The sequence below is a fragment of the Dermacentor variabilis genome, chromosome 9 (genome assembly GCF_050947875.1).
Source record: "Dermacentor variabilis isolate Ectoservices chromosome 9, ASM5094787v1, whole genome shotgun sequence".
Lineage (NCBI taxonomy): Eukaryota > Metazoa > Arthropoda > Arachnida > Ixodida > Ixodidae > Dermacentor > Dermacentor variabilis.
In genome coordinates, this window is record NC_134576.1 from 63767488 (window position 1) to 63791678 (window position 24191).

General features: G+C 45.8%; 1 protein-coding gene across 3 annotated transcripts in view; it reads left to right on the forward strand.

Annotated features, from left to right (window-relative positions):
- Positions 1-11630: 11630 nt before the first annotated feature.
- The window catches only part of LOC142592754 (BSD domain-containing protein 1-like), a 59666-nt gene continuing 47105 nt past the window's right edge, over positions 11631-24191 (forward strand). For 2 of the 3 annotated variants that reach the window (XM_075704407.1, XM_075704409.1), the window contains exons 1-5: positions 11631-11692; positions 11855-11912; positions 16962-17078; positions 18453-18608; positions 23198-23308. In XM_075704407.1, the coding sequence (XP_075560522.1) occupies positions 11679-11692; positions 11855-11912; positions 16962-17078; positions 18453-18608; positions 23198-23308 (456 nt within the window). In that variant the 5' untranslated portion in view covers positions 11631-11678. The remainder of the gene's footprint in view (positions 11693-11854; positions 11913-16961; positions 17079-18452; positions 18609-23197; positions 23309-24191) is intronic. The other variant, XM_075704408.1, reaches the window with a different exon arrangement.

Consider the following 24191-nt stretch of genomic DNA (forward strand, 5'->3'; position numbering starts at 1 on the left):
CGTATTTTCGCGATTCTAAGCACCCCCCTCTATTTTCGCGGAAAAATTGGGAAAAAAAGTTTGCATGCGAATCTAAGCATCTATTTGTTAGGAAGAGCGCGTAGCCAAGACCGCCAAGCGCGCTTGCTCGCTGTGTCATCGAGCCGGAGCCGTCGGAGTCCCGAGGTGGAACGGCGTCCGCGGCGCGATCTTGCCGCACAGCCGGACTGCAAAGCGGCGCGGACTCGTGAGTGGCAGTGACAGTGACTCCATCCGACTCAAGCGGCCGACAGCATCCGACAAAAGCGGTGGGCTCACTGTCTGCGCCGATCTTTCTTTTGGATGTTTGCAAAATAAAAAGTTTTTCCTCGCACCCGTCTCGTCGTGATGTCGCAGCGAAAAGGGGGAGAGGGGGTCATTCTAGATTTTTCGAATCTAAGCACCCAAGCATCACGAAATCCAAGCATCATGAAAACGAGGGTGTGCTTAGAAACGAGGAAATACGGTATTACCGCTACGCATGAGTTCATTGAAGCGTCCGGAAGGTCACGCTGCTACGGTACCGGCCAAATCAGTGGTGCCGACCATGGTTTACCTTATTCTTCTTTTTTATATGAATAAGCCCTCTCAAAATTGCGTAATGCTTAAGTTGCCTAACGTTTCCTTTTTAGGTTGTTTGGTTTTTAGCCCTCGCTGTGTTATGTTGGATGCACATTTCGTTACCTTGGATGTGGCCAGTCGCCCTCGTGGCTGCGAGCCAACTATAGGAACGCTGGTGGGACGGCGAATTGTCGTAGCTGAGCTCTTCTCTTGCGACGCAGTTCACACCACTGCAGCTATACGTTGTTGTGTCGCCCTCAATACAAGAGATTTATTTGTGGCTAGCAGCCTTTATTTCTTGCATGCGTGCGCACCATAGTCCCAGGGGTGCTTGTTTCGCAGTGTTCAATTTTTAACTACAACGAAATGCTTACCCTGCTAATTTTTGTAGCTTGTTCTGTTTATCTTATCACTATTTATTTCCCCGAAAATGTTTCACCAAACCATCATTTGTTGTTGGTGGTGCCATGCAAGTTATTCATTATTTTCAATTAGCTCATATATTTAGGTACTCTTCTGATTGAGCAGCTGTCATTGAATAATTTGTAGAAAATTGAAAGAAACTTAAAACTGACGTGTTTGCAGCCAGGTGCTCCTTGTCCTTTTATTTTGGGGCTGATGCCCGAAAACGCCCGCATTAGAGTTACTAACTGTATATGCTAGCTAACTCTAGACCGAATTAGAGCTACTGTATGTATAAGTTCACATTACGGAGCTGACCTTGATGCATGGGCGCTCTGCCCGTTGCATCTGCCGCACAGCGTGTCCTGCGACTGGAATCGCAATTATACGGCAAACACTGTCCAAGAACAGTACCACCACGACAGCTGGAAAATGGGTTTGTGTTTGAGTTTCCGCATAACAGAATTATGGCTTCACGTATATTCCATCTAAAGGGAGCCTATGCATTAACTCTAGCCAGCATCAAAAAGCAGCGCCCTCAAACAAACTCCACAGGAGTTAGTGGACGATTTGTCCCGCTCCGGCCGCCGCGGTGCCTTGGTGTTGCTTCGCGACTAGCCCCGGCACTAAGGTCCCTAGAATATTCTAGGGACCATACCGGCACCTCTGCCGTGGCTATACCGGCATCTCTACCATGGCGTTGTTTCGCCCGAAAGGCAAAGCAACGATTGCGATAGCAAATTAGTAGACAGCTATACGAAGTAGGGATAGTAGCTTTATCGGTCGTATAAACTCGTAAACATTCCCTCGTAAACACAGGCAAACATAAACACATCGCGCTGGATGAGCGCGGGTACTCGCTGTCAAAACACTGGCGTGAGGAAAAGCGGCGGCAGCAGCGAGCGAATTGACCTTCGTGCTGCCTCTCGCTTCAACGCGAGCGGCGACAACACAGCACACACCACGCTATGAGCCGCGGCGCACCTAGACTCGGTACCTATCATAGATCGCTTTCAAGATAGGGTCCGCGCGGCCGCGCCATACACAGTGATAACCGGAGTGGAATGCTCCCGTCTCCCTCCCCCCGCTACCTTGCGCGCGACAGAACACGGCGTGCTTCCTGCCTGCTTTCCCACCTTGCGCTCGCGAGATTGCGCCGTCGTCATCGGCTCACCCTCGCACACTTTCATTCGCACATACAGCACACTCTCGCAAGGCGACGATGTTATCGCCCTCAGAGCATGATGGTGACGCCGACGGCAGACATGCGCCTGGAGTGTCCATATAATTGCTATCGCAATAAAACACATTTAGCGAAAAAAATTAATAGGACGATTCGGATCCCACGCGGGAGCATAGTGTTGTATGAGGCAGATGCGAAAGAGCAATATGTTATGGAAGCTTGAAGAGGTGGCGCAAACATCGTTCGTAAGCGTGTCGAAGGCTGCCGTCACTACGGTTAAGTCTGCACAGTAGTCTCGATGAACATAGGCTCTAGAAGCAAACAGTGTGTACATGAACATAGGCTCTAGAAGCAAACAGTGTGTACACATTAGTTCTTTTTTTTTTTTGGTCGCAAGGAGACGTGCCTAGCCGCACTCTTAACCTTATACCTCAAAAACCTTAAAAACCTTAAAAGGGTCGCGAGTAAATTCAAAGTCTCGGTTGTTTTCTCAGCCCCTTCAAGACTTGCTGCGTTGTGCGCTCACGTTAACAACCAAAAAACCGAACATGTGACCTGCGGAACCCAGCATACCGATCCACTTGTCAGTTGCAAGGAAGGGGTGGTTTATGAAATTCCGCTCTTATGCAAAAAAAGGTTTACATTGGACAAACGGGTCGATGTTTAAATGTAAGGCTAAAAGAACATGAATGCTCACAGGAAAAAGGAACCGGTTCCAATATGGCCATCCACTGCAAAGAGTGCGGGTGCAAGCCTCGCCTAAGAGATACCATTGTTCTGGACAGAAGTCGAGACAGCGTTGCCCGTGAGTTTAAGGAAGTGTTCCACATTAAAAGGAAAGGCCTGGAATGCGTCAGCGAACCATCAAAAATTCTGTATGAAAGCGAAATGTCCTTTTTAGAAGCCCTTAGTTAAAACTGAGCACGTTGCTGCGCCGCCTGCGCTTGGTGAAAAATCTTAATCTTTTAGTTTTTAATGGGGCGATACACAAAACACCGCCTTATGGCGGTGTTTTGTGTATCGCGTAACCATTATCATTTATGGTCCTTTGGCCCTATACACCACGTGTCATTGTCGCGAACGTCATCTTCTACAATCGTTTTATCGCCTTTTGCCTGGTTACCATGTGATTTTCGACAACGTGTGAGTTGAGCTGCCAGATTTGCGTACATATTGTGTGTTTCTGACAATAAAGCATCAGTTGTTAGTAAGCGCTCGTCTGTGCATGTCTCTTCTTGTGTCGTCTGTTTGGCGCTTTAGTATTTCAGTAATCCACTTGAAGGGTGAAGAACGTTACAGTTCACCAGACTAGCATGACTGAAAGAGAATGCACACTGAGCAGCCGCAAAACGGCTGCTTAAAAACACTCTGTCCTCCCTAGATCCTTAAGTGAGGGGAAACGGCCGTTCAACCTTCGACCAATGGGAGCATCCAAAGTCATCGTAGTCGACCCGCCATTGAGGGGGTGGGTTCAAACACTGACTTCCGCACTTTAGTTTCACTGAACAAACCCAGGTGAGAGGGTTCTTATAGACAGGGGTCTTGACCCGAGCAGGCGCCTCTTGAACCCAGAGCTGACCCCGCAGTCAGTAGCCGCCGCGTCTGTCCATTGACTGGGACGACTTCGGGGCCCCGTGGAAAAGCACCGCGAAACATACTTTTCCAGGAGTTCTCTTGTTCCAAGCAAACCGTGAAGGCGACAGCGAATCGACTAACAATACTCGGTCCGCCGAACGTGGCTAGACATGCCGGCACCGTTGAGCTGTTGAAGAGGCACATTGTTGTCTTTATAAAGCGAGTCGTCGCAGCGAACTGGGAAGGGTTCGGAGGTCGCTTCTCCGAAGATCGCCAGCCTCCGCAGGCCGATCGTAACACTGGTTGCGATCCGCCCACTTTAAATCCAAGCACTTCTGGAAGGTGTACGTTACCCTACGGTAGCTACGATTCTCACTGGGTGATATCTGCGCATTCCATTAGGAAGTGCTGAGTGGTCTCCGGGTTTTTCGTGCAACTGACAGCAGCGCCGCGCCGCGGAACAACCGGCAGATAAGGCCAGGCTCCAATGTACTGTAGCCGGGCCGGTCCAAGAAAGGTGCACCACTGAGAATAGATATGTTGACTTCACATTTACAGCCACAATTTGGCTAAAAAAATTGGAGGACGCTTAAGCTTCGCCTTCAAGAGTGGAACGCGACAGCGTTCCCGTCGACCTGCCAAGGGGCGTAAGACAACGGGCTACGGCGCAGCGATCACTTACGAGGCGCCCCACATCGGACGCGGTGAGCGTCGAGCAGCGCAGTGTTCGGCGCGGCAACGAAACGTGCGCCTGAGCAAGCGGAACGAACCAAAGAACTTGGTGTCTCGGAGGGGGAAACGATGCACGCCAGCCAAACGTCGTGATCGGCACGGGTAGAGAGATAGACAGATAGTGATCTAAAGAAAGGAAGGATGCTTGATTCTGCAACCCGTGAGGGAGCAAGGCGAAGCATCGTCAGGGGAGAGGGAGTCCGGGCCGCGACGCGCCTCGCACCGGCCCCCGCACAGCCCCAATGCGCGCGTGGCGCGCCTCTTGTCGGGGCAGCGCCATACATTGAGAGGAGGGGGTCTTCTGTGTTTGCGGCAAGATGGCTCTGGGTGTGCGGAAAGCGCAGAAGAAATGTAGCGGGAACGCACTTCGCTACTCGTGTAACTGCGACTTCTGTAAGTTACATGTTCATAATTACCGATATACACTGCAGTATAACTTTCTACGGCTTGTTTCTAAGGCAACACCGCATTCACTAGAGGCGCTTTTGTACCGCTTTAAAACATCGAGCTTAGTGTCTTGGTTTTTGGCATGGGAATTGGCAATACAAGCCTGAGACTTTTTGTAACATGCAATGGGCGGTAACTCCAGGCACCTACCTAGGTGTCCCCCTCGAACATTATCGAGATAGCAAAGAATATTGGGACAATGAAGCAGTGCGAATGGAAACCCAGACCGGCAAATGGGGAGGACATAAATTTTCAATGTTTGCAAGAGCCACAGTGTGTAATTTGTTTTTAGTCGCGAAAGTCTTTTATGTGATGCAAGCTTTATGTCTGACGAGGATGTCTGTGCAAAAGCTACATAGAGTATTTGCGATATTCATTTGGGCCTCAACATGGGAACGTACAAGTCGTAGTAATCTGTTCCATAGAGTGTTGAATGGGGGGCTGGGGTTGTCACATTTGTTCCTCAAACAGATTGTAAGCAGGTTTCTTTTTTTGCGTGGTCAAAAGGATGCTTTTCTGAGAACAATGATTCAAGCTAGACTGCGTGATTCATTGCCTGATTATGTAGTGTCGTCCATGTATACGGGTCCAATGCCTTTAAGTGCTTTTTTGCGTGAAGTGGTTGCGTCTTTCCGAATACTAAAAGCAAGATTTTCTAGTGAATATCTGGCCGTTGTTACTAGTAAGAAGTTGTACAAATATCTTGTTGATGTATTCTTGCCTGTACCGTTGTACCGTACAGTATTTGTTTTAGGTTCAGAACGAGATGTTCTTAAGAGAGTTAAACGAATGACGGTAAGAGCTTCTGTTAAATCTTTCTTTTTTCAACCACATACAGGCACTCTCCCAGTGAAACCGTGGCTGCAAAGCAAAGGCATTTTTGTACCTTGGTCTGTGAATTGCTTTATATGCAAAAAACCGGAGACGATTGAGCATATCTTTTTGGACTGTCATGACGCAGTGTTTTTGTGGGATATTCTAAAACGTAGCCTTAAAAAGGAATTGCCGTTAAGTGCTTTCGGAATACGCTTCCTGCCATGCGCGGAACCAGAGGGAGTGCCTGTCGATCTGTTAATGCTTCTGTGCATGCACAATGTGTGGCGAACGCGTATGGATATTAGACATGAGCGCATTGTTCAGGCCCCAGCACATGAATATTTCATTGAAAGTGTGTTATATATACGCAAATTTTTCTGTGCACAGAGTGATCCTCCTGATTGGCTAAGTGCGTTGGACAAAGTGACTAGCCTACATCGTTCTTATCACACCACGCTGATCCGGCATTGACTAGTTGTTTTTTATGGCCATGTAATACTCACAGTGTATTTTCTTTTGCCAAGCCGGTAATTAAAAAAGCTCGTGGCCAAGTGGTAGCCAGTGGCGTAGCTAGGTCGTCTGGCACCCGGGGCCCATAGTTCCTCTGTCACCCCCCCCTCCCCTTATGTAGTAGAGGAAGGCGAGGATATCGACAATTTCCGGGTTCAACAATTACCGCACGTTCCCCGGGTCCCCCTCTCCTTCGCTTTCTTTCCCAGAGATCGCGAATGCAGCAAATATACACGCTGTTTTTCCTGCGCCAAATAACACAGGGTGCTGCACTGATAACGTGTGATAAGCCCATGTGCACATCTTCTGTCAGACTGTAAGGCTTGGCAGCCAATACAAATGCTGCATCGTGGAAAATACGACTCACGTCACAAGTAACAAAAATATCTTTATAATAAAGTTTTAATTACCAATTTTAGCGGCAATATTGCATTTGCAAAATTGAAGCCCGACATTCATATCTCGACCAACAACAACTTCACGAAAATCGTCGTAGGTTCTATGGCACGCAGTATTTTGTCTGTGGGTAGCCCTGAACGAAAACAAAAATTAAATTGTTTGTCAGTGACGCTGATTTCCCCACCCTATTAGAAAACGCTACCTGCCTCCCCGCTGCGCGGGCGCCAATGCTATGACAATTACGAGTTCTCTTCATTCTGATCAATAAAGCCTTGTTTTCATTTGCTGCTATACGGACAAACGTGATTATCCGAGCTGCGGTACCACCGCAAGATTGGGAACAGAACAGAGCACGCTTCGCGTCGATTCTTGGTGTCACCATAAAAAAAGAAAGAAGAGGCCGCTATGAAGCCCGTGCCACCGAAAGCTTGCACTACTGTTGGTCTGCACTCGCAATGGAGAGGATTAAGGGATCAACGTCACTGGTCCACCATTTCATATTTCTTTCGCTGCTGCCATATACTGGGCGCCGCCCGCAGTGCCAGAGTACTGTAGGTTGTAGCACCCAAAACGATTTTGTTTAACAAGTTTTTGTTGAGTTAATAATATGATTTTGAGTCCTCAATTCTCGAATTGAAGTGCTTCCTATATAAGTACTAATTACGGGATTATTAAGGATATGCTTATTACTTATCTGCCATATTTTTCGCGCTACCGAGTTCCTAGTAATCACAAAAAGACATAACTTCATAGAATCTCGATCGGGAAATATCCTTACAAAATCGATCGGGAAATATCCTTACAAAATTCACCTTTCTTTTATAAAATTCTGTGCAGCTGATACAGACACTGTACTTGTGACATGAAGTCAGACAACAACAACAGTTTTCTGAAACTTTCGAGGGTAAGAAGGAAAGCGTGAAACATAACGGCAGGTTTCGCAGCGGCTTCTCGGAGCGAGCGGGAGAGGGAAAGTAAAAGCGAGCCGGACATCACGGCGGGCCCGCGACTACAGCCTGTAGAGTCATACGCCGCCAAACTCTTCGGCCGAACCGAGTCTGAACACGATCCAGAGAATCCCATTCGCGTCTTTTGACGGCCCCACTTATGCAACGTCGCTCTCAACGAACGCTTCGCCGTAAACGCGAGCGCCGGGTGCGCTGGTTGAACGCCCTCTTGCTGCTGTCTTTGTTCGTCTTCGCTGCGTGTTCTGAACGGAAGAGGGACCCAAGAGCCCCAACGCCTTACAATGCCGCACTGTATGTTTAGCGACTCCTGCTCCCAGCATGAACGCACAGCACGAGCGCACCCCACATGAAACGTTCCGCTAAGGCGAGTAGATGAGCGACCATTTCGCAAATTAAATTTTTTAGCCCGCACATTCGTGCAATTATTTCGTGGGGTGTTGATAGAGCTGTAGCCGACAATTCTGCGGCGCAACGCATCGGGTGCATGAGCTCGGGCTACTGGGTACCGGAGCATTCTTGGCGATTTGCGTCCAGTCAAGCCGGCGGAAAGAGTGGTGTCTTCAGGCGTATATGACACCCCCCCCCCCTACTGGCCCCTTGCACCAGGGGCCCACGGCCCCCCGCGCCCCCCCCCCCCCTGTTGCTACGCCACTGGTGGTAGCGTCTCCGTCTCACACTCCGGAGATCCCCGTTCGATTCCCACCCTGCCCATTTTGCAAGTTGTTTTTTATTCATGAAGTGCCTGCCGGGATTTATCGCTCACGGCCAACGGCGCCAACACCGACGCCGACGACACCGGCTTTTCTGCGACACGAGCTCCTTAACGCTGTCGCGTTAAAAAATAACTGGGGCAAAGACTTTATGATTCGCCTTCGTATCTTGAAGATGTCTGAGCTATAGCTTCACCAGCGTTGGCTGTTTCTAGTATATATATATATATATATATATATATATATATATATATATATATATATATATATATATATATATATATATATATATATATATATATATATATAGTAGCCCTCTTGCGCTTCCGTGGGTAGCGCAACATTTTGTGTGGTGTCTGCTACGCTCGTGAGGGGCCATGCAGTCATACGCTCTTAAAACGGTCGCACCCTTTTGGGTGTATATTTGGCCCACAATAATAGTCATCTGTCTTGCTTGCATTTCCTTTCTTGGAAACTCGGCACTCGCTACTTTCCTGTCGAGAATGCTTTGTCACACTGATAACGCGCAAGCCGTTCGCGACTGGGAAGTACCGGGCTCGCAGCGTTAAAGAAAGGAAACGCGGGCAAGACAGATGACGATTACCGTTGTGGGACAACATAAGCCCCAAAGGGTGTAAATTTTTCTAAGAGTGTAGACACATGATTTGTAGCTATATAATTGCTCGTTCTGTATGTATATATACATATATACGTTATTTTGCAGGTTCACTCACGCTAAAAACAGTTGCACCCTTTGGGGCGTATATTTGCCACACAACAATAATCGTCATGTCTTGCCCGTATTTCCTTTCTTTAACGCTGCGAGCCCGGTACTTCCAAGTGACAAACGACATGCGCGTTATCAGCATGACAGAGCATTCTCGACAGGAAAGTAACGAGCGCAGCGTTTTCAAGAAAGAAAATGCGGGAAGGACAGATGACAATTATTGTTGTGTGGCAAATATACACCCCAAAGGGTGTAAACGTTTATTAGAGCGCTCTTAAAGATACACCTTTTGAGGCTTATCTTGTCACACAATGCACTTTGAGAGCGCTTAGAGTTCTCCTAAAATATTCCACCCTTTGAGTTGTGTCTTGCCACACAAAATAAACGTCATCTGTCTTGTCTGCATTTCCTTTCATTAACGCTGCGAGCCCGCTACTTCGCATTAACGAAGGGCATGCGCGTTATCAGCATGACATAGCATTGCCGACAGGAACGTAGCAGGCGCGGCTTTTTCAAGAAAGGAAACGCAAGCAAGGCAAACGACGATTATTGTTGTGTGCTCTCTAGAACAAAATTACACCCTTTGGGTTGTATCTTGCCACACAACAATAAACGTCATCTGTCTTGTCCGCATTTCCCTTCTTTAACGCTGCGAGCCCGGTACTTCCCAGTAACGAACGACATGCGCGTTATTGTATGACATAGCATTACCGACAGGAAAGTAGCGAGCGCGGTGTTTTCAAGAAAGGAAACGCAAGCAAGGCAAATGATTATTTTTGTGTGGCAGATATAGACCCCAAAGTGTGTAGCTTCGTCCCCGAATGTGACATACACCCCAAAGGTGCAAACTTCTCCGAGTGCACTCATATGCAATGTTACACCTTTTGGGGTGTATCTCTGCCACACAGCGATAATCGTCATCTGCCTTGCTTGCGTTTCCTTTCTTGAAAAGCCGCGTCCGCTACTTTCCTGTCGGGAATGCTATGTCATGCTGGTAACGCGCTTACCATTCGTTACTGGAAAGTACCAGGCTCGCCGCGTTAAAGAAAGGAAATGCGGATAAGACAGATGACGATTATCGTTGTAGAAAAAGGGTGTAATTTTGCTTACACTCTTAGAAAAATATACACCCTTTGGGGCTTATCTTTCCCACAACGATAATCGTCATCTGTCTTTCCCGCGTTTCCTTTCTTTAACGCTGCGAGCCCGGTACTTCCCAGTCACGAACGGCATGCGCGTTATCAGTGTGACGCAGCATTCTCGACAGGAAAGTAGCGAGCGCCGAGTTTTCAGGAAAGGAAACGCAAGCAAGGCAGATGACGATTATCATTGCGGGACAAATATACACCCCAAAGGGTGCAACCGTTTTGAGAGTGTAAGAGTGTGTAATCGTCATCTGTCTTGCCCTCTTTTCCTTTTTTAACGCTGCGAGCCCGGTAGTCACGAACGGCTTGCGCGTTATCAGTGTGACACAGCATTCTCGAAAGGAAAGTAGAGATCGCCGAGTTTTCAAGAATGGAAACGCAAGGAAGGCATGCAGATGATTATTGTTGTGGGCCAAATATACGCCCCAAAGGGTGCAACCGTTTTAAGAGTGTATAAGGTACACAAAGATATTTTGCAAAAGACGTCCTTTATACGTGCTTTTGTTTGTGCCGTTTTTTTGTGCAGCTTGCGTTAGGGATCAAATAAATTAAAGGGACACTAAAGCGAAACAATAAATCAGTTTAGACTAATGAAGCATTGTTTGAGAACCCCGCAGGCAGTCATTTCAAAAATATAGTTTGATTATTAGATGAGACAATGAAGGTCTAAGTATCAGTATTTGAATTTCGCGCCGAAACCCCCGCGCGGGTACGTCAGCGTGACGTCAGGGATTCCAAAGTATGTTTTCGCATTTGTGCCGCGTTGGCTGAATAAAAGTTCCCGAAACTTGCCATGTTTAATATTTGGTTCCTTTAGAACACAATGTAGTCAATCTGTACCGCTTTATATAATTAGTAGGCCCTAGAAGATGCCATCAAAATCCAAGACGTCTCAGCACCCAGGTGCGGGAATTTCGTTCTTGCGCTTTTCCTGGCTTACCAAACTTCTTATCGTTGAAAGAATGGTGTTTTTGGTGTTGTAGAACGGTAATTTACTGATGCAGAAGAAGTCATTTTTAACTTTAGTGTCCCTTTAAGCTTGTATATCTGATATGGAATTGAGTTCATAGTTCACCGCGCATTTATTTGCCCTTCTACTTTATTTACGTCTAGTGTCAGGCTTTATGGTGAAACTCCGCCTATAACTGCAACAGTGTTCTAAATTTATATATTGTAAAAGGAATTACTTGAATTTGAGCTGGTATATTGGCGCAAACACTCATCACCGAGTGCAGCCACTCGGTATCAGCTCGGTATGTCTAACGAAACCGAAACTTATCTATTGCAGTTCCTTAAATTATCCCCATTCATAACTGCAACGTTGCGTGTTAAATACGTTTGAATACACAATACATTTGTAGTATTTGTTTGTATTTTTTTGCCCAACGCTTGTGGAAATTTTTGATTTGCGACAGTTTCGGTTTTCTGTTTGTAAACTCTAGCCACACGAGCGTTCTCTGTCGCTGTCATCGCAAAGATGTAAAGATGGCTGAGGGCACGTAAGTATCTGCTGAATAAAAACCACGTTAAACATATTTACAATATCTGTAACACGTAGTAAGCATGACATTTTGTTGCTACGACAATGTTTGTTCCCCATGCTGCTAAAGTTGATCTTGCATTGCGCGTTAACATGTAGACCACGATTTTTCCGTGCGCAGGAACCCCGACGAAGGAACGCCGTGGTGGAATACTTGGTTACAGACAGCAAAAGACAAGGTAAGATATCATAAATACGACTCTTTGCCGCTTTGTCAGGCGTCTTAAACTGCTACACTGTAATAAACTTAAGTTTACAAATCGCTGTACGATTAGCGTTGACGAAATCACCCTGCGTTCAGCGAGCACGCTGTTAAAGAGGCGCGGCGCCGTGGCCTCCCGGTTGCATAACGTTGACGACTGTTCTTAGTACTTTGCCTTTGCGTGTCTCCGTAGTTTTTCTTGTTCGTAGCCCGCATACTATATCTAGCGCCTTATCTCGTAGTGACAACCCGGCGACTGTTAACGAGCATCGGACATAAAGTGTTCATTTAACCTCGCTTTGAGGGGGTTCGGTATTCATATTGCTCGGGCCGTCTTTTGTAGCTTACGAAACGAACGAACGTCGATGGGTGGTCTTCGAACCTCGCATCCTGTACGGCTGCTGATGTTGACATTTCTTTTTTTTTTTTCGTCCTGGTATCATCAACACAGCAGCTGAAATTCCTGCACGAGCTCGTTGGCAACAAACCGCATCGCGGCGGCATGTCTAGCTGGCGCAGCTGCGCTCGGCGTTTCACAAACGTGCGCGGGTGCGCAGTTCAGAGCAGTCTCGATATAGTGAAAATACTCCGTCCCGTTATTATAATGAGGTTGTGGCTGTGTGAGTGACCCTTGTCACTGTTTGAGCCTCTTCGTCTAGCACGTTTAACAGGCTACGCAGATGTTAAAGGTTGCGGTGAGAAGCTGGAGTCGTAGTTTTGAGTCTGGTACTCCGAATCGTTTGTGGCCTGCATCAACGTGTTTGCTTTTATACAGTCTGAGCGGAGCGCAAAACAGCACGATTGCGTCACGCGTGCAGTCGACCTCACCCCAGTGGTCGCTTTTCTAAAGCAAATGTTTTTGTTTTTGTGGAGCTGCGGTGCTATTGGATCGTGAACTCCAGAACAGTTTTGTTTCTAATGCATTGTTGTAGCGCCCGCGTAAGCGATTACTCATTCTAATGTCTGGATGGCCTGGCACGGCGGCCGTGTAACGAACCGCTTCGCTCGTTTCGCTTTTACGCGCCTAGCCACCTGTGCCGACAGGCAGCCGCGCATTAGCGTTTTGCTTGGTTCTTGTTTGGCGATTACAGTCTTCGTTTTATTTCACCGATGGCATTGGTTCTTGGATATCGCGCGAGTCGGGATCATAAAGTTGGGCGACCGGCATACACGGTGTCTGTTACTGAGTCTCGTAGATACGTCGTCTGCGTGCAAGGCTGCAATTCGTGTTTGCTGACTTTCCTTTGGTAATCTGGCTTTGATAAGCAGGCCACAGTCGGGACTGGTGGATGTCAAGTGCACGACTGCAGGCTTCGCTACAGCAAGTGCTAGATCTGCTTATCGATGCTGTTTTACTAGGGCTTTGTGCATTAGATAGCCTGGAGAGAAAGTCGGCATCTAGAGAACGCTCACGTCTTCCAAGACTGTGAGGAATGGCGTGTTTTTGCCGATCTTGGGAGAATCGGAAAAGGTGAAAGTCATTAGCATCCATGTGCAGTTGAACCCCAATATATCGCACCCATATATAAAGAATTATTGTGTGGAACTAGCAGCTGTAAAATCCCCTTGAAAACTTTTATATAATACTCTTATTTTACATATAGAATGCACTCACCACGAGCTGGATCGCATATGGCACCCTCTATCTGGCCCTGAAGAATGTAGAAATTGAAAAACTAAACATCATGATTAGAAGAGCTGCCAAGACTGCATTGTTATTCCTGAAAAAGAATCTATGACAAGATTACTCACTCTGTCTGCATGATACATGGGAGGAGCTCGCAGAAGCGCACAAACAAGCCAGATTGAAAGATTCAAATTGACTCCCATCGGAAGAAGCGCGCTCCATCAGCTCAGTTACGATGTGGAGGCAACTGCGAAATCGGACAAAATAATTGAGACTCCCAGTGCACATACGAGACTCAATCTCAGTGGCACCTGTACACCGCAGTATGCATCCAAATTTTCATGAGGAAAGAAGACGGGCGAGAGCATTCGACAAGAAATTTTCTGCAGATCCTAACACAAGATACACGGATGTGACTAAGTATCCAAGGATACCTGCTTTTTCAGTAACCGCAGTTAACACCAAAGGTGAAGAAAAAGCCGCTGCCCTGATACTCGCAAGAGATTTGGACAGGGCTGAAGAGGGGGCAGTAGCACTGGCCATCTCCACATGCACCAAAAATGTCGTAATATTGAGTGACTTGCAATCCGTGTGTCGAAATTTCCAAAACGGCATGATATCCAAAAAAGTTCTGAAAATTCTGCAAGAAATATCGAAATTCACGCAATTACCAAGACTTACGTCATCTGGACCCCTGGTCACGACTCACTGGTGGGAAAAGAAGTGGCACACGCCACACTCGGAGATCGTACAAGCCAGGCATTCCTGTGGGAGGTTTTTTGAGAGGCGATGAGGTCCGAGGATATCTCACAAAATATTCGGATATCCTGCAGCATTACAAATTTGAAAGAAGGGTGTACACCCTACCGCACCCCAATCTAACCAGACAAGAGACAGTTGCACTGCGGCGTCTCCAAACTCCTATGTACACGACATTGTAATGCATAGAGTGCACCCAGCCCATTTCTCGTACTTTTGCCTGTCCTGAAGGGTGCCGGACACCCTTTGTGACATGGTGATGGGGTGTCCTAATCTTGCTGAACCGAACAATCAAAAAGCTCAATCAAGAACTGAAAACAAAAGCACGGAAGAAGGCGGCCAAGAATTGCGGGAGGCCATGCTAGCAGTCTCAGAACTTGGAGGACCAGCGAAAGCTGGTGAACCAGGCCAGGGAAGCAGCGAGGGCCAATGGCTACCTGTACTGAGGAGGCCACTCACCTTGGGTGAAGAAATAACTCTTTCTCACTGATTTGGATTATTAAATGTTTGTTCTCTCTCTCTCTCTCTCTCTTTCGTGTGTATATATATATATATATATATATACAAATTACAGTAGAATCTCAATAAACGGGAAACGCTTAAATGGAACTGCCACCAAATAATTTGCATTTTAGTTGAATTCTCTTGTTTTCCATCTTTTTTTCCAAACAGCTTCATTTTCTGTCTTTAGTGCATCTTTACGAATTTATGATATTGAGAGTGATCGCTGTGGGTCGTCTTTTAACACTCTTATTTGCATACTTAAAATGAACCTCATGGGCCGGGCTCATTACCAAGGCCATTTTAAGGGAGTTGTAAGGAGTGTAAAGCTATAAGTTTGCATGCTGGCATTGCGTGTCAGAAATCCATAAAAAACGCAGTAACTTTGAACTACACATTTAGTCCGCGACACGGCACCTTTCGCTAACAGCACAATTTTAATGCACGTGCGTTGAATCATGCAAATGCACACGTAGGCAGGTGAGAAAGGATGCAGGCACACAGTGCACAACTCTTGAACACAAGATGTGCTAGTGTTAGCGATGCAGTTCAGTTGCCTCTGCCCTGGTCTATAGATTTTTGCTCTCGACGGTGCACTTGCATGCAAAAGTGTATGAACCAGAGGTAATGCACAAAAACTGAATTTCTTGCCATCCTGATTGCATGGCAAACAGTCGCATAGTGGTAGTCTCGCAGCTGTGTTGTTCAGAGTGAGAATTAACTTCAGGATGGGCAAGGAGTGTCACAAATTCCGTCAGACTATAGAGGCAGGTGGGGACAAGTCGCAGGCACAAAGAAACATTTATAATTAAAGAACAAGCATTATGCAAAACAACCCTACACACGCAGTGCATACACTTTGTGAACTCCTATAGCTTTACAGCATAGGGTGCTTTTATTTTTCTCAGCTGCGCCAAATTTTTTAAAATAGGCTGTGGAAGAAAGCACAAGATTAAGCCTTGGGTGTAAATTACTCAATGGCGTGGCCATTACTTCTACAGGAAATCGAAATGCTTAAATGAGTAATTAATATAATCTTGCTAACAAACTGAATTATGTTTAATATTGAGCATAGGTGTCCATAACTGCATGCTGTATATCTTAAATAAACTTCGAAAATCATGGGTAAACAGCTCAAGTGCTCAGGAAGTGACAAGGCAGGCCCTGACCCATCACTTCCTTAGGTCTCCGCCATGTCTGTGTTGCGCTTTTTACCCCAAATGAAGATTAACCAACTCCCCAAATATCAGTTTTGCTAAACTTTCAAAAACTGAATTCCCAGAAACATAGTGGTAAAGTTGAATTGTACAGGTATTTTCCAGTGTAACTAAAATGTGATGCTGCTACACATTAGAAGTGGGTGCTTATTGACCTTCTGTTTGCTCGCATTGACATTTGAGAAGCTGAATATACATTTTTCAGAAACTTGCTAGTAATTAATCATTCCGCTACTGCCTTCAGCATTCCTTTATATGATGCTGTAGCTAACTACTTCTTACATTATCTCACCCCACTGACATTACAAAGCGTTTCAGGTCAAATGCCTAGCCATTCAAAGTAATGTGTGAGTCTTTCGTGCTCACATCTTTCCACCATTGGCTTTATTGAAAGTCTTTAATTTAAAGAAACACTAAAGGCAGCTCATTGACTCATTCTGTAATGCTATATTGCCCTTCAAGAAATCTTGCGGTGTTTGTTTTGCACCAAAGGTTGGTTAGTCATGGAGGAAATCATGGCTGTAGGTCACAGTAAGGAAAGCAAGGTGGTGATAGAAGTAAGGCACAACATGAAATGCCACAACAGACATTTGTAGTCAGAGGTATATGGGAGTAGTAGGAGTAGTGGTAGTTGAGAAAATGATGTGTGGTATGAGAATTTAGGCCTGCAAAAAGCTGTGCGGTGTCCACGAAGACGAAACAAAATAATTGAGCTGTGTCGGAACCTGAATTTACGGTGCGAGAGAGGGGACGCAGTATTACTTAAACTTATTCATTAAACAGTTGGAGCATTTGTGGTTATAAGAAAGATAACGCATACCTTCTTGAAGAGATTATTGAGCTGCAATTTCTTTCGTGGTACGTCATGTCACCAAACCAGCCTAATAGACGTTATTGTTTCACTTAATGCGCTCTGATGCAGTCATCAACAGCGTACGAGTTCTTCAAGCGAGACCTGACAGAGTTCTCGAGCACAGTCCAGCAAGACACAGCGCAGGCAGTCTCGTCGACAGCAGCCTTTGTGCGAGACAAGCTCAAGGTCAGGAAACGGACGTCTTCTTAAATTTGAGTGTAGCTGGAAAGTTGCACTGCATAGATTCGCTAAATGCGCAACCATATAGCGGACGTTCACATGTAATCGCTTCAAATAAATGATTAAAATTCTGAAGTCGGAATAGTTAATACCCTTCTGGCCATGGGAAAGTTATTGCTTTTTTTTAGTAGTGGACAACAATAATTAAAGTTATAATTCATAGGTTGCTTCACAGAAATAAAATGCTGTTTTTTTAGAACGCTAGTGGTGATATATAAAAAAATAGAAGGCACAAAAAAAAGGTCTCCCTTTGTATGCTAGTCCTTGTTAGATGTTGCTCTTTTTTTTTTCATGAAGTGAAACATTAGATTTTTACAGTAGCCTCTGAAAACATTTAGACCCTATTTTAGACATGACTTGAACCAAGTAAGAATCCAAAGGTTGTAAACAAACATGGCTGATGTGGTGGACCACAGTGAATATGTGACCATGCTATTTGTCACTGGCCACATAAAACACATGGTAGTGTCATATTCCAAAAAAAATAAACTGCTTAAAGTTGAACGATATTATTTTTGATCTGTTTTTTGTTGTTCCCGCATATACAGTTGTGCCTCAGATGTGACCTTGTGCTCAGCACCACGAATTTGCAGCCGCTGAGCCAGCATGGCGAGTGCAAGCAGTACTTTTGTCTGCACATTGTGCCATGCAAAGTGGGAAAAATAGGGGTGCGTAAATATCATAAACTTTCGAATACCGAATTGAATATTGCCCTATTCCATTTCATCTTAAAATTTGATAGTCACTATTCATAAATACAAATATATTTGCGGATCGTTTTAATATATCTAAAATTGCCCACTGGGCACGTGATGAGCATAAAATTCGAGCGCAGCTGCAATAAATTTCATTTTGGCTGCCATAGACAGAACACAAGAAGCTATGTGGAGTATGCCATGTGACTCAAAGAGCCAGACATTTCCGGGTACACTACCAGCATGCGGACTTGCCGATGAGTCCGAAGTTTGCAAATAAGCTGCTTGTTTTGCACCTACTGCTCCATTTCTGTTTGTAATAAACAACGCTTCATAGTGTGCATTGTGAAACCGGAAACTTGCTAACATTGGGAATGTACTAGGATGTGAAGATTATTTTATAGTAATGGTGAGAATTGCTGTTTATCATTCGAAAACTATTCAAAACGTACTTGGTTCAACTCTGCTGCTATTTAATTTGTTCTCGATTCGGTCTCAAAACTTAGTATGCCCACACCCCTAGAAAAAAAAGCTTGCTGAAAGTGATAATCTCGGGACACACCACCAGTGAGGCTGAGCCACCCATTTCGATCAGTGCGTGTACCAAAGTTGTTTGTCCGCACAGTTGGATGGGGAGAACTCGGTGACAACCAAGGCAAAGGAGGGCCTGACCAGCCTGATCGGGAGCATCAGCGAGGCCCTGTCGCCCACCTGGGACCCTGCCGATGATGAGCTGTCCATCATCCACGACAATGAGGTGCATCCCGTCGATCGCTGGCAGGTGGGTTGCAGAGAAAATGTTGCCCATGCTGTCATGCTTCATGTCATGCTGTCATGTCATGCATGCTGCTCACATGCCGATGCTTAACTGACACCAGGCCATGATATTGTAGCAGTGCCTCTTCCAATGCTATTCCTTCTTGCACTTCATCAATGGTCCGAGCAACTCCCCGCCCGCATTATAAGTGGGATCAGCCGGCCGTGAACACCGGATGATAAAGAGTGGCATAGTATCAAATATAAAGCATCGCTGCAAAATCGCAGTCCTGACTTGTCTGAAAAGTGAACCCTTTAAAACATTTAGTGTATGATTGTGCCAGGCTATATGTCTTTATGCATAAGCTTGAATGTGTTCCTCTTGTCCCACTTCCATTTCTTACATGAGGCACCGCTTATGCATTGTTAATGAGCGGTGTCCTTGCAATGCCATGGAAAATTGACACGTTCCTCTTCCCTTCAGAAAGGAGCTCCTCGGAAGGTACAAGGGCACATGCTACATCTTTTCTCAATGCTGCTTTGCCTGTCAAATGCTTAGCACTGCTGCCTTATACCTCTCTACCATTAGTACCCTTGACATAGTAAACAGAAGTTGTCGCATGGATAAATTCAAGCATGCTCAAGTCTGGGAAGATAATGCTTGGTGCATATTGAACTGCACCAAACTTATTTTTCTAACTTGCTTGCCGTCGAAAAAGCTGTAGTCTCCTGTGCTTGCTACTCCAAGTCTTAAACGGTGATAAACTTCAATGATAATTGAAACTGGCCATGTAGCAGGGCAATAAAGGTGAAGCCATGCTAGCGACAAAGTTCACGTAGCATTCCGCAAATTGTACAGTCTCTGCCAATGGGAAAGGGAACACTGGATTTGTGTTCAAACAGTGATTCTTGCAAGTGTGCTAGTCAGAACCTCGATCACTAGGATTTAGAATCCTGCTCACAGTACTTTTTCTCATTACAAGTACACACAAAGAAAATGACAGGGTTAGGGCACAAGCTCATGGTTCCCTTTCATATTGGTGGAGAGTGTATCTCAGTGCCGCTGTGAGTGGCAGTTTTTATGGGAAGCTGTAGGAACGCATGTATTCCGTGCAAGTAGGTTCATGACCCATTTTTGTACCGGCCATAAAATGAATGGTCAGTCAGAGCAGTGCGGGCTGTGACGGGTGGCAATACGGCGATGTTTTTATGCCAGAATTGGTCAGTAGCTTCACTGTTTCAGTCCTCTTCACTGCATCCTTACACAGAAAGCGCACAGCTTCCAAAAACGTGATCGTTGCGAAGACCTACTTGAGCAGCAAGAAGGTGTCAGCAGTATGATTTTACTATCAGAGTTCTGGTACCACCAACTCAGCTTTTGCAGAATCTGCATTGTCTTCAATATTGGATGTGGTGATGCAGCAGATTCACCACTTGGGAAGGTTTATTGTGCTGACCATAATTTTGGCATAGAATGAGCATATTCACATTACAACGAGTTGGCTGTGCAGCTCAAAAAGCTGTGAAGTGAATTCGCAGTAGTATCGTGCTGACAGCAGTGTGTGAAAAAAATTTTAAAATTAATGCGGAACCTGCGCATTGTGTGAATCAATGTTGTGTGAAGCGTTTTGCTAGTAGCTGTGTACCTACTGGCAATACCTGCTGTGTACCTGGAGTATGTACTAAGTGTTATCTGGAGTCTTTGCGAGGTGAGAAATCCTTTGTGGCGACAAGATGGTGGCATGTCGGCAATGGTGACGACGGCATAAGGGTGGCAGTGGTGGCAGCACTGCATGACAATCAAGAGGACAACAATAGTGCCTCCGTTCTCCGCACCTTTGCTGTATACCTTGTAGGGATAAGGGAGCGCCAATGATGCTACGCCTCAGCACATTACACACCGCGGTTGGCACACACGTGCCCACCAACCGCGGTCCAGTACCAGCCCGAAGAAACAAAGACAGCCACATGTACACTTGGAGAGCACGTAATACGATTGCAACTAACACTTCGAGCAACCCAGGCAGCTATAGTATGTATCACTGAGGAATTCCTTGAAGAGAAGACGCTAGGTAAAGAGGGGCTTCTTACTTACCACCTGGGGATGTGGACGGTCGCGGCAATTGCCACTGCAAAAAACGTGGTTGTCTAACCACACCCGGGAAAATTGGAGCGACGGTGGAGCCTTTTGCACTCGCTGCGCACTGGGCACCAAAGAGACTAGGGCAAGGTCAGAGGGATCTCGCGGGACACGCCCAGCGGTGCTGATGGCACTTGCTTTTCTCGCGCGCTGCCTGAGAAAGGAAGGCTTCCTTCCTCTTCCCGAACAAGCTGGCGCTTGTGTCCAACTCGACATTTTTCCATGTGTGTGACCACCATAGGACACAAGGCTTTTCACAACCTGCGTGTTACTGTTGAACCTTGCAACTTATGGACACCTACCCGGATACTACAAAGTTGCTGGAAGAGGCAAAGAATGCTTAGCATTGAAAGAAAATGAGGTACCAGTCCCACAGAACTTTTGTGCAGGACGAGAGAGCGCAAGATGGCCAACACTGTCGAGGAGTTGTCACACAAGAAGAATGCCTTTCAGTATTGCTTCAGGTGCATTAGAACATTGCAGATGCAGTTACGATAATGACAGATGAGGGACAAACTGCAAAAACAAATTGTTTCAAAGGCAAAGTGGGCTTAAAGGCTGTGGCATTAAAGGTGATGCTCTGATGTTCTCTCATTGTGCTGGTTTTATAATTTACACTGGACTCTCTTTAAACGGAACCTCAAGGGACCAGGCAAATTGGTTCCGTTTATCAGGAGTTCTGTATACAATCAATCAATCAATCAATCCATCAGTCAATGTTTATTTCACCAGAAAATTCTGGATGGTCTTCAGGGCTAAAAGCTGCTCTAGGCAGCTTGGCTGGGTCCCTGAAGACCCTTACATCGGCAGCATATGACGTTCACAGCACATATATGTATATCGGATCATAATTGTAACATATAGGAGTAATACTGTAACAAAGTTTACGAAAGGATCACTTTAAGTTAACATACAGAGTTACAGTAGGATTCGCATCAATTGTTTAATGCAGCATAAACATCATCGTATGAACACTTTTGACTGCAGAAAATAAAAAACAAGTAAATAAAAATAAAATTCTGTTAATTTAGTAGGTTTCACAAACAATAAAGAGTAAAAGTAGCCCTGATAACAGACATCGCACAACGATGACAAGACCAAAAACAGAATGCAATAAGTACAGGATAGGCAAAACCCATGTGAGCAAGACATGCACGCCATTCCAAATATAACTATGTGACGGCTATTTACAACATTGATGTGAAGAACTGACATAGCTGCCGTTGTCTAGCAGTAGTTAGTTCAGGAAATTTGTTTAGAATGGGGGGGGGGGGGATGGTAAATTGAAGTGGAGTGCCTGTGAGTTGCAGGTGGTCCGGTAATGAGGAACAGACCATGTTAAAGTATGTCGCTTACACATGTTATTGTAATCAGGTGTTAGGTTTGATATAGTTACAAGGAATTCTTTATAAGTGTTGGAAAAGAAGAAGGATCGCAAAATCCGAAATTTGTATAAGTGCTGTACCCGTATGATACCATATTCCTGAAACACAGTTTCAGTTGAAGCCAGGTAGGAAATGTTTGCATCATCGCGAAGAATCTTTTTTTGCAAAAGTAAGATTAAAGCTGAGTACTGAGGTACTGAGAGACAAAGCTGAGTACAATTGCATGAATACAAAACCAATCAACCATGAGAATGGTATTCTCTTTGAGGCAGTTTGCGATTTCCATTTCTCGAGGTTCCAGTGTATCTTGTTACACTTTTCTGATAGCCGGTTTAACTTTAGTTGCAAGTCAACAGCGTGTTTTGTTTGTGTATGTTCTCTCCGTGTTTTGCAGTATTCTGTCAATACAGCAATTCTTTATTGTAGGCATGCATTGCAAGTTTCTGACTCTGTGCACTGTCTTTTGCCATGCAGTGGCACGTAAGGGACGTTCGGTACTGCACATTGATATAGCTCACAGAAAAAAAATATCTCTCACAGATGTTTGCCGATCTGAGCAACTGACATCAAAAACAGCAAAGCAGTGTAAGTGCCCCTCGTTGTAACTACTAGAGGTCTGTTTGCTGGCTGTTCTTAGCGATAATTCATCACCGGCGCCGCTTGCATTTTTTCGCCAATGCCCTGGTCATACAACCGCCTCAGGGTTCCCATGCAGGCTTCATTGCAGGACAGCGCTGCCAACTTTCACTGCTGCAGCTCTACATACAGCTGGGTTGTCCTGACATCCAACCGGGGTGTCCCGACATCCAAGGTGTAGCCAGTAAAGCACGACCTCAGAAATAACCATTACGGGCTACTGGCTAAAAAATATGCACAAAGTTGTTGTCTGTTCGAGTGAAGTACACATGAGGTAACTTTTATTTTGTTATTAAGTTGTAAAGCGAAAGTTTGGGACTGTGACGCAGGTTGTGACGCAGGTTGTGACGCAGGAAAGTTTGGACTGTGACGCAGCGTGCGGCTGCGAGCTGGCCTTCACCTTGCGAAAATGACAGCGAAGCTCCCCTGATTAGCTCCGCCATTTTTTTTCAGGCGTGCCTACACTCCATCCTGGTGGATCGCAACACCTACTGTCACGAGCCGGACTCGCCGCCAGAGGTGTATGAGAGCTGGCTGGAGACCTTCCACATGAGCGACCACAAGGTGAGGGGGAGTGTTTGGAGCATGTTTTATTAACTGGCGGAGGTGCGTGTGTATGAGAGTCCATTGGCAGTTCGCCATCATCAACCTATTGATGCCCTCTACAGGATGAGAGCGTTCAGCAGAGCTCCCAGTGATCTCTCGTTGCCCCGAGCATGCGTCAGATGACTTCATCTATCTCACAGGATTCCTAATACGATGTAGAGACCATGTGGCTCCTTGTGGCTGGCGTAGGTTGCTTTTGTGCCATTTAACTGTTTAACATCAACCACGAATACTACCTTTAGTGCAGAGAATTTAAACTATAAGTAAGCAGTGCCTGAATTAATCTGCAAGTACTCCAATAAGATGAAGAAAGGAAGTGAAATGCATCTTGTTATTCACTGCCAAGAACGAGGGTGTAACCCGGGCTTAAATAATACAGTCAAATCTCGTTAATTCGAACATGCTTAATTCAAACTTTCTGTTTATTTGAACTGACGCTGTGGTCCCGTCCACGTAATCTGTGTCCCAATGTGCGAAAGCGCCCGATAATTTGAACGCACAAGCATTTGCGACGGTTAATTCGAACATACTGTGCTCGAACAATGCTCCCAGCAGCGCGCCAAATCACGCAGCAGCGCCTCCAACCAGTATGCCTCTAACCCTGCCATGGACGCCAGACTCTGGAGTTTTGCAACACGTGTAGCGCCACCTGCCGGTTCGAAGAGGCAATAATTGAGTAGTGTGAAGCCCGACTCCCTTGCTAAGTTGCCTATGCAGCTAGCGATTGCGAAACAACAATTTAACTAGATTTTGGTCCATATGGCGAGCGTTTTGCGCATTTAGCACCCAGACAGAGAGCTATGAATTTCTACGCTAGTTGGACGCGCGTCCGAGCTACCAT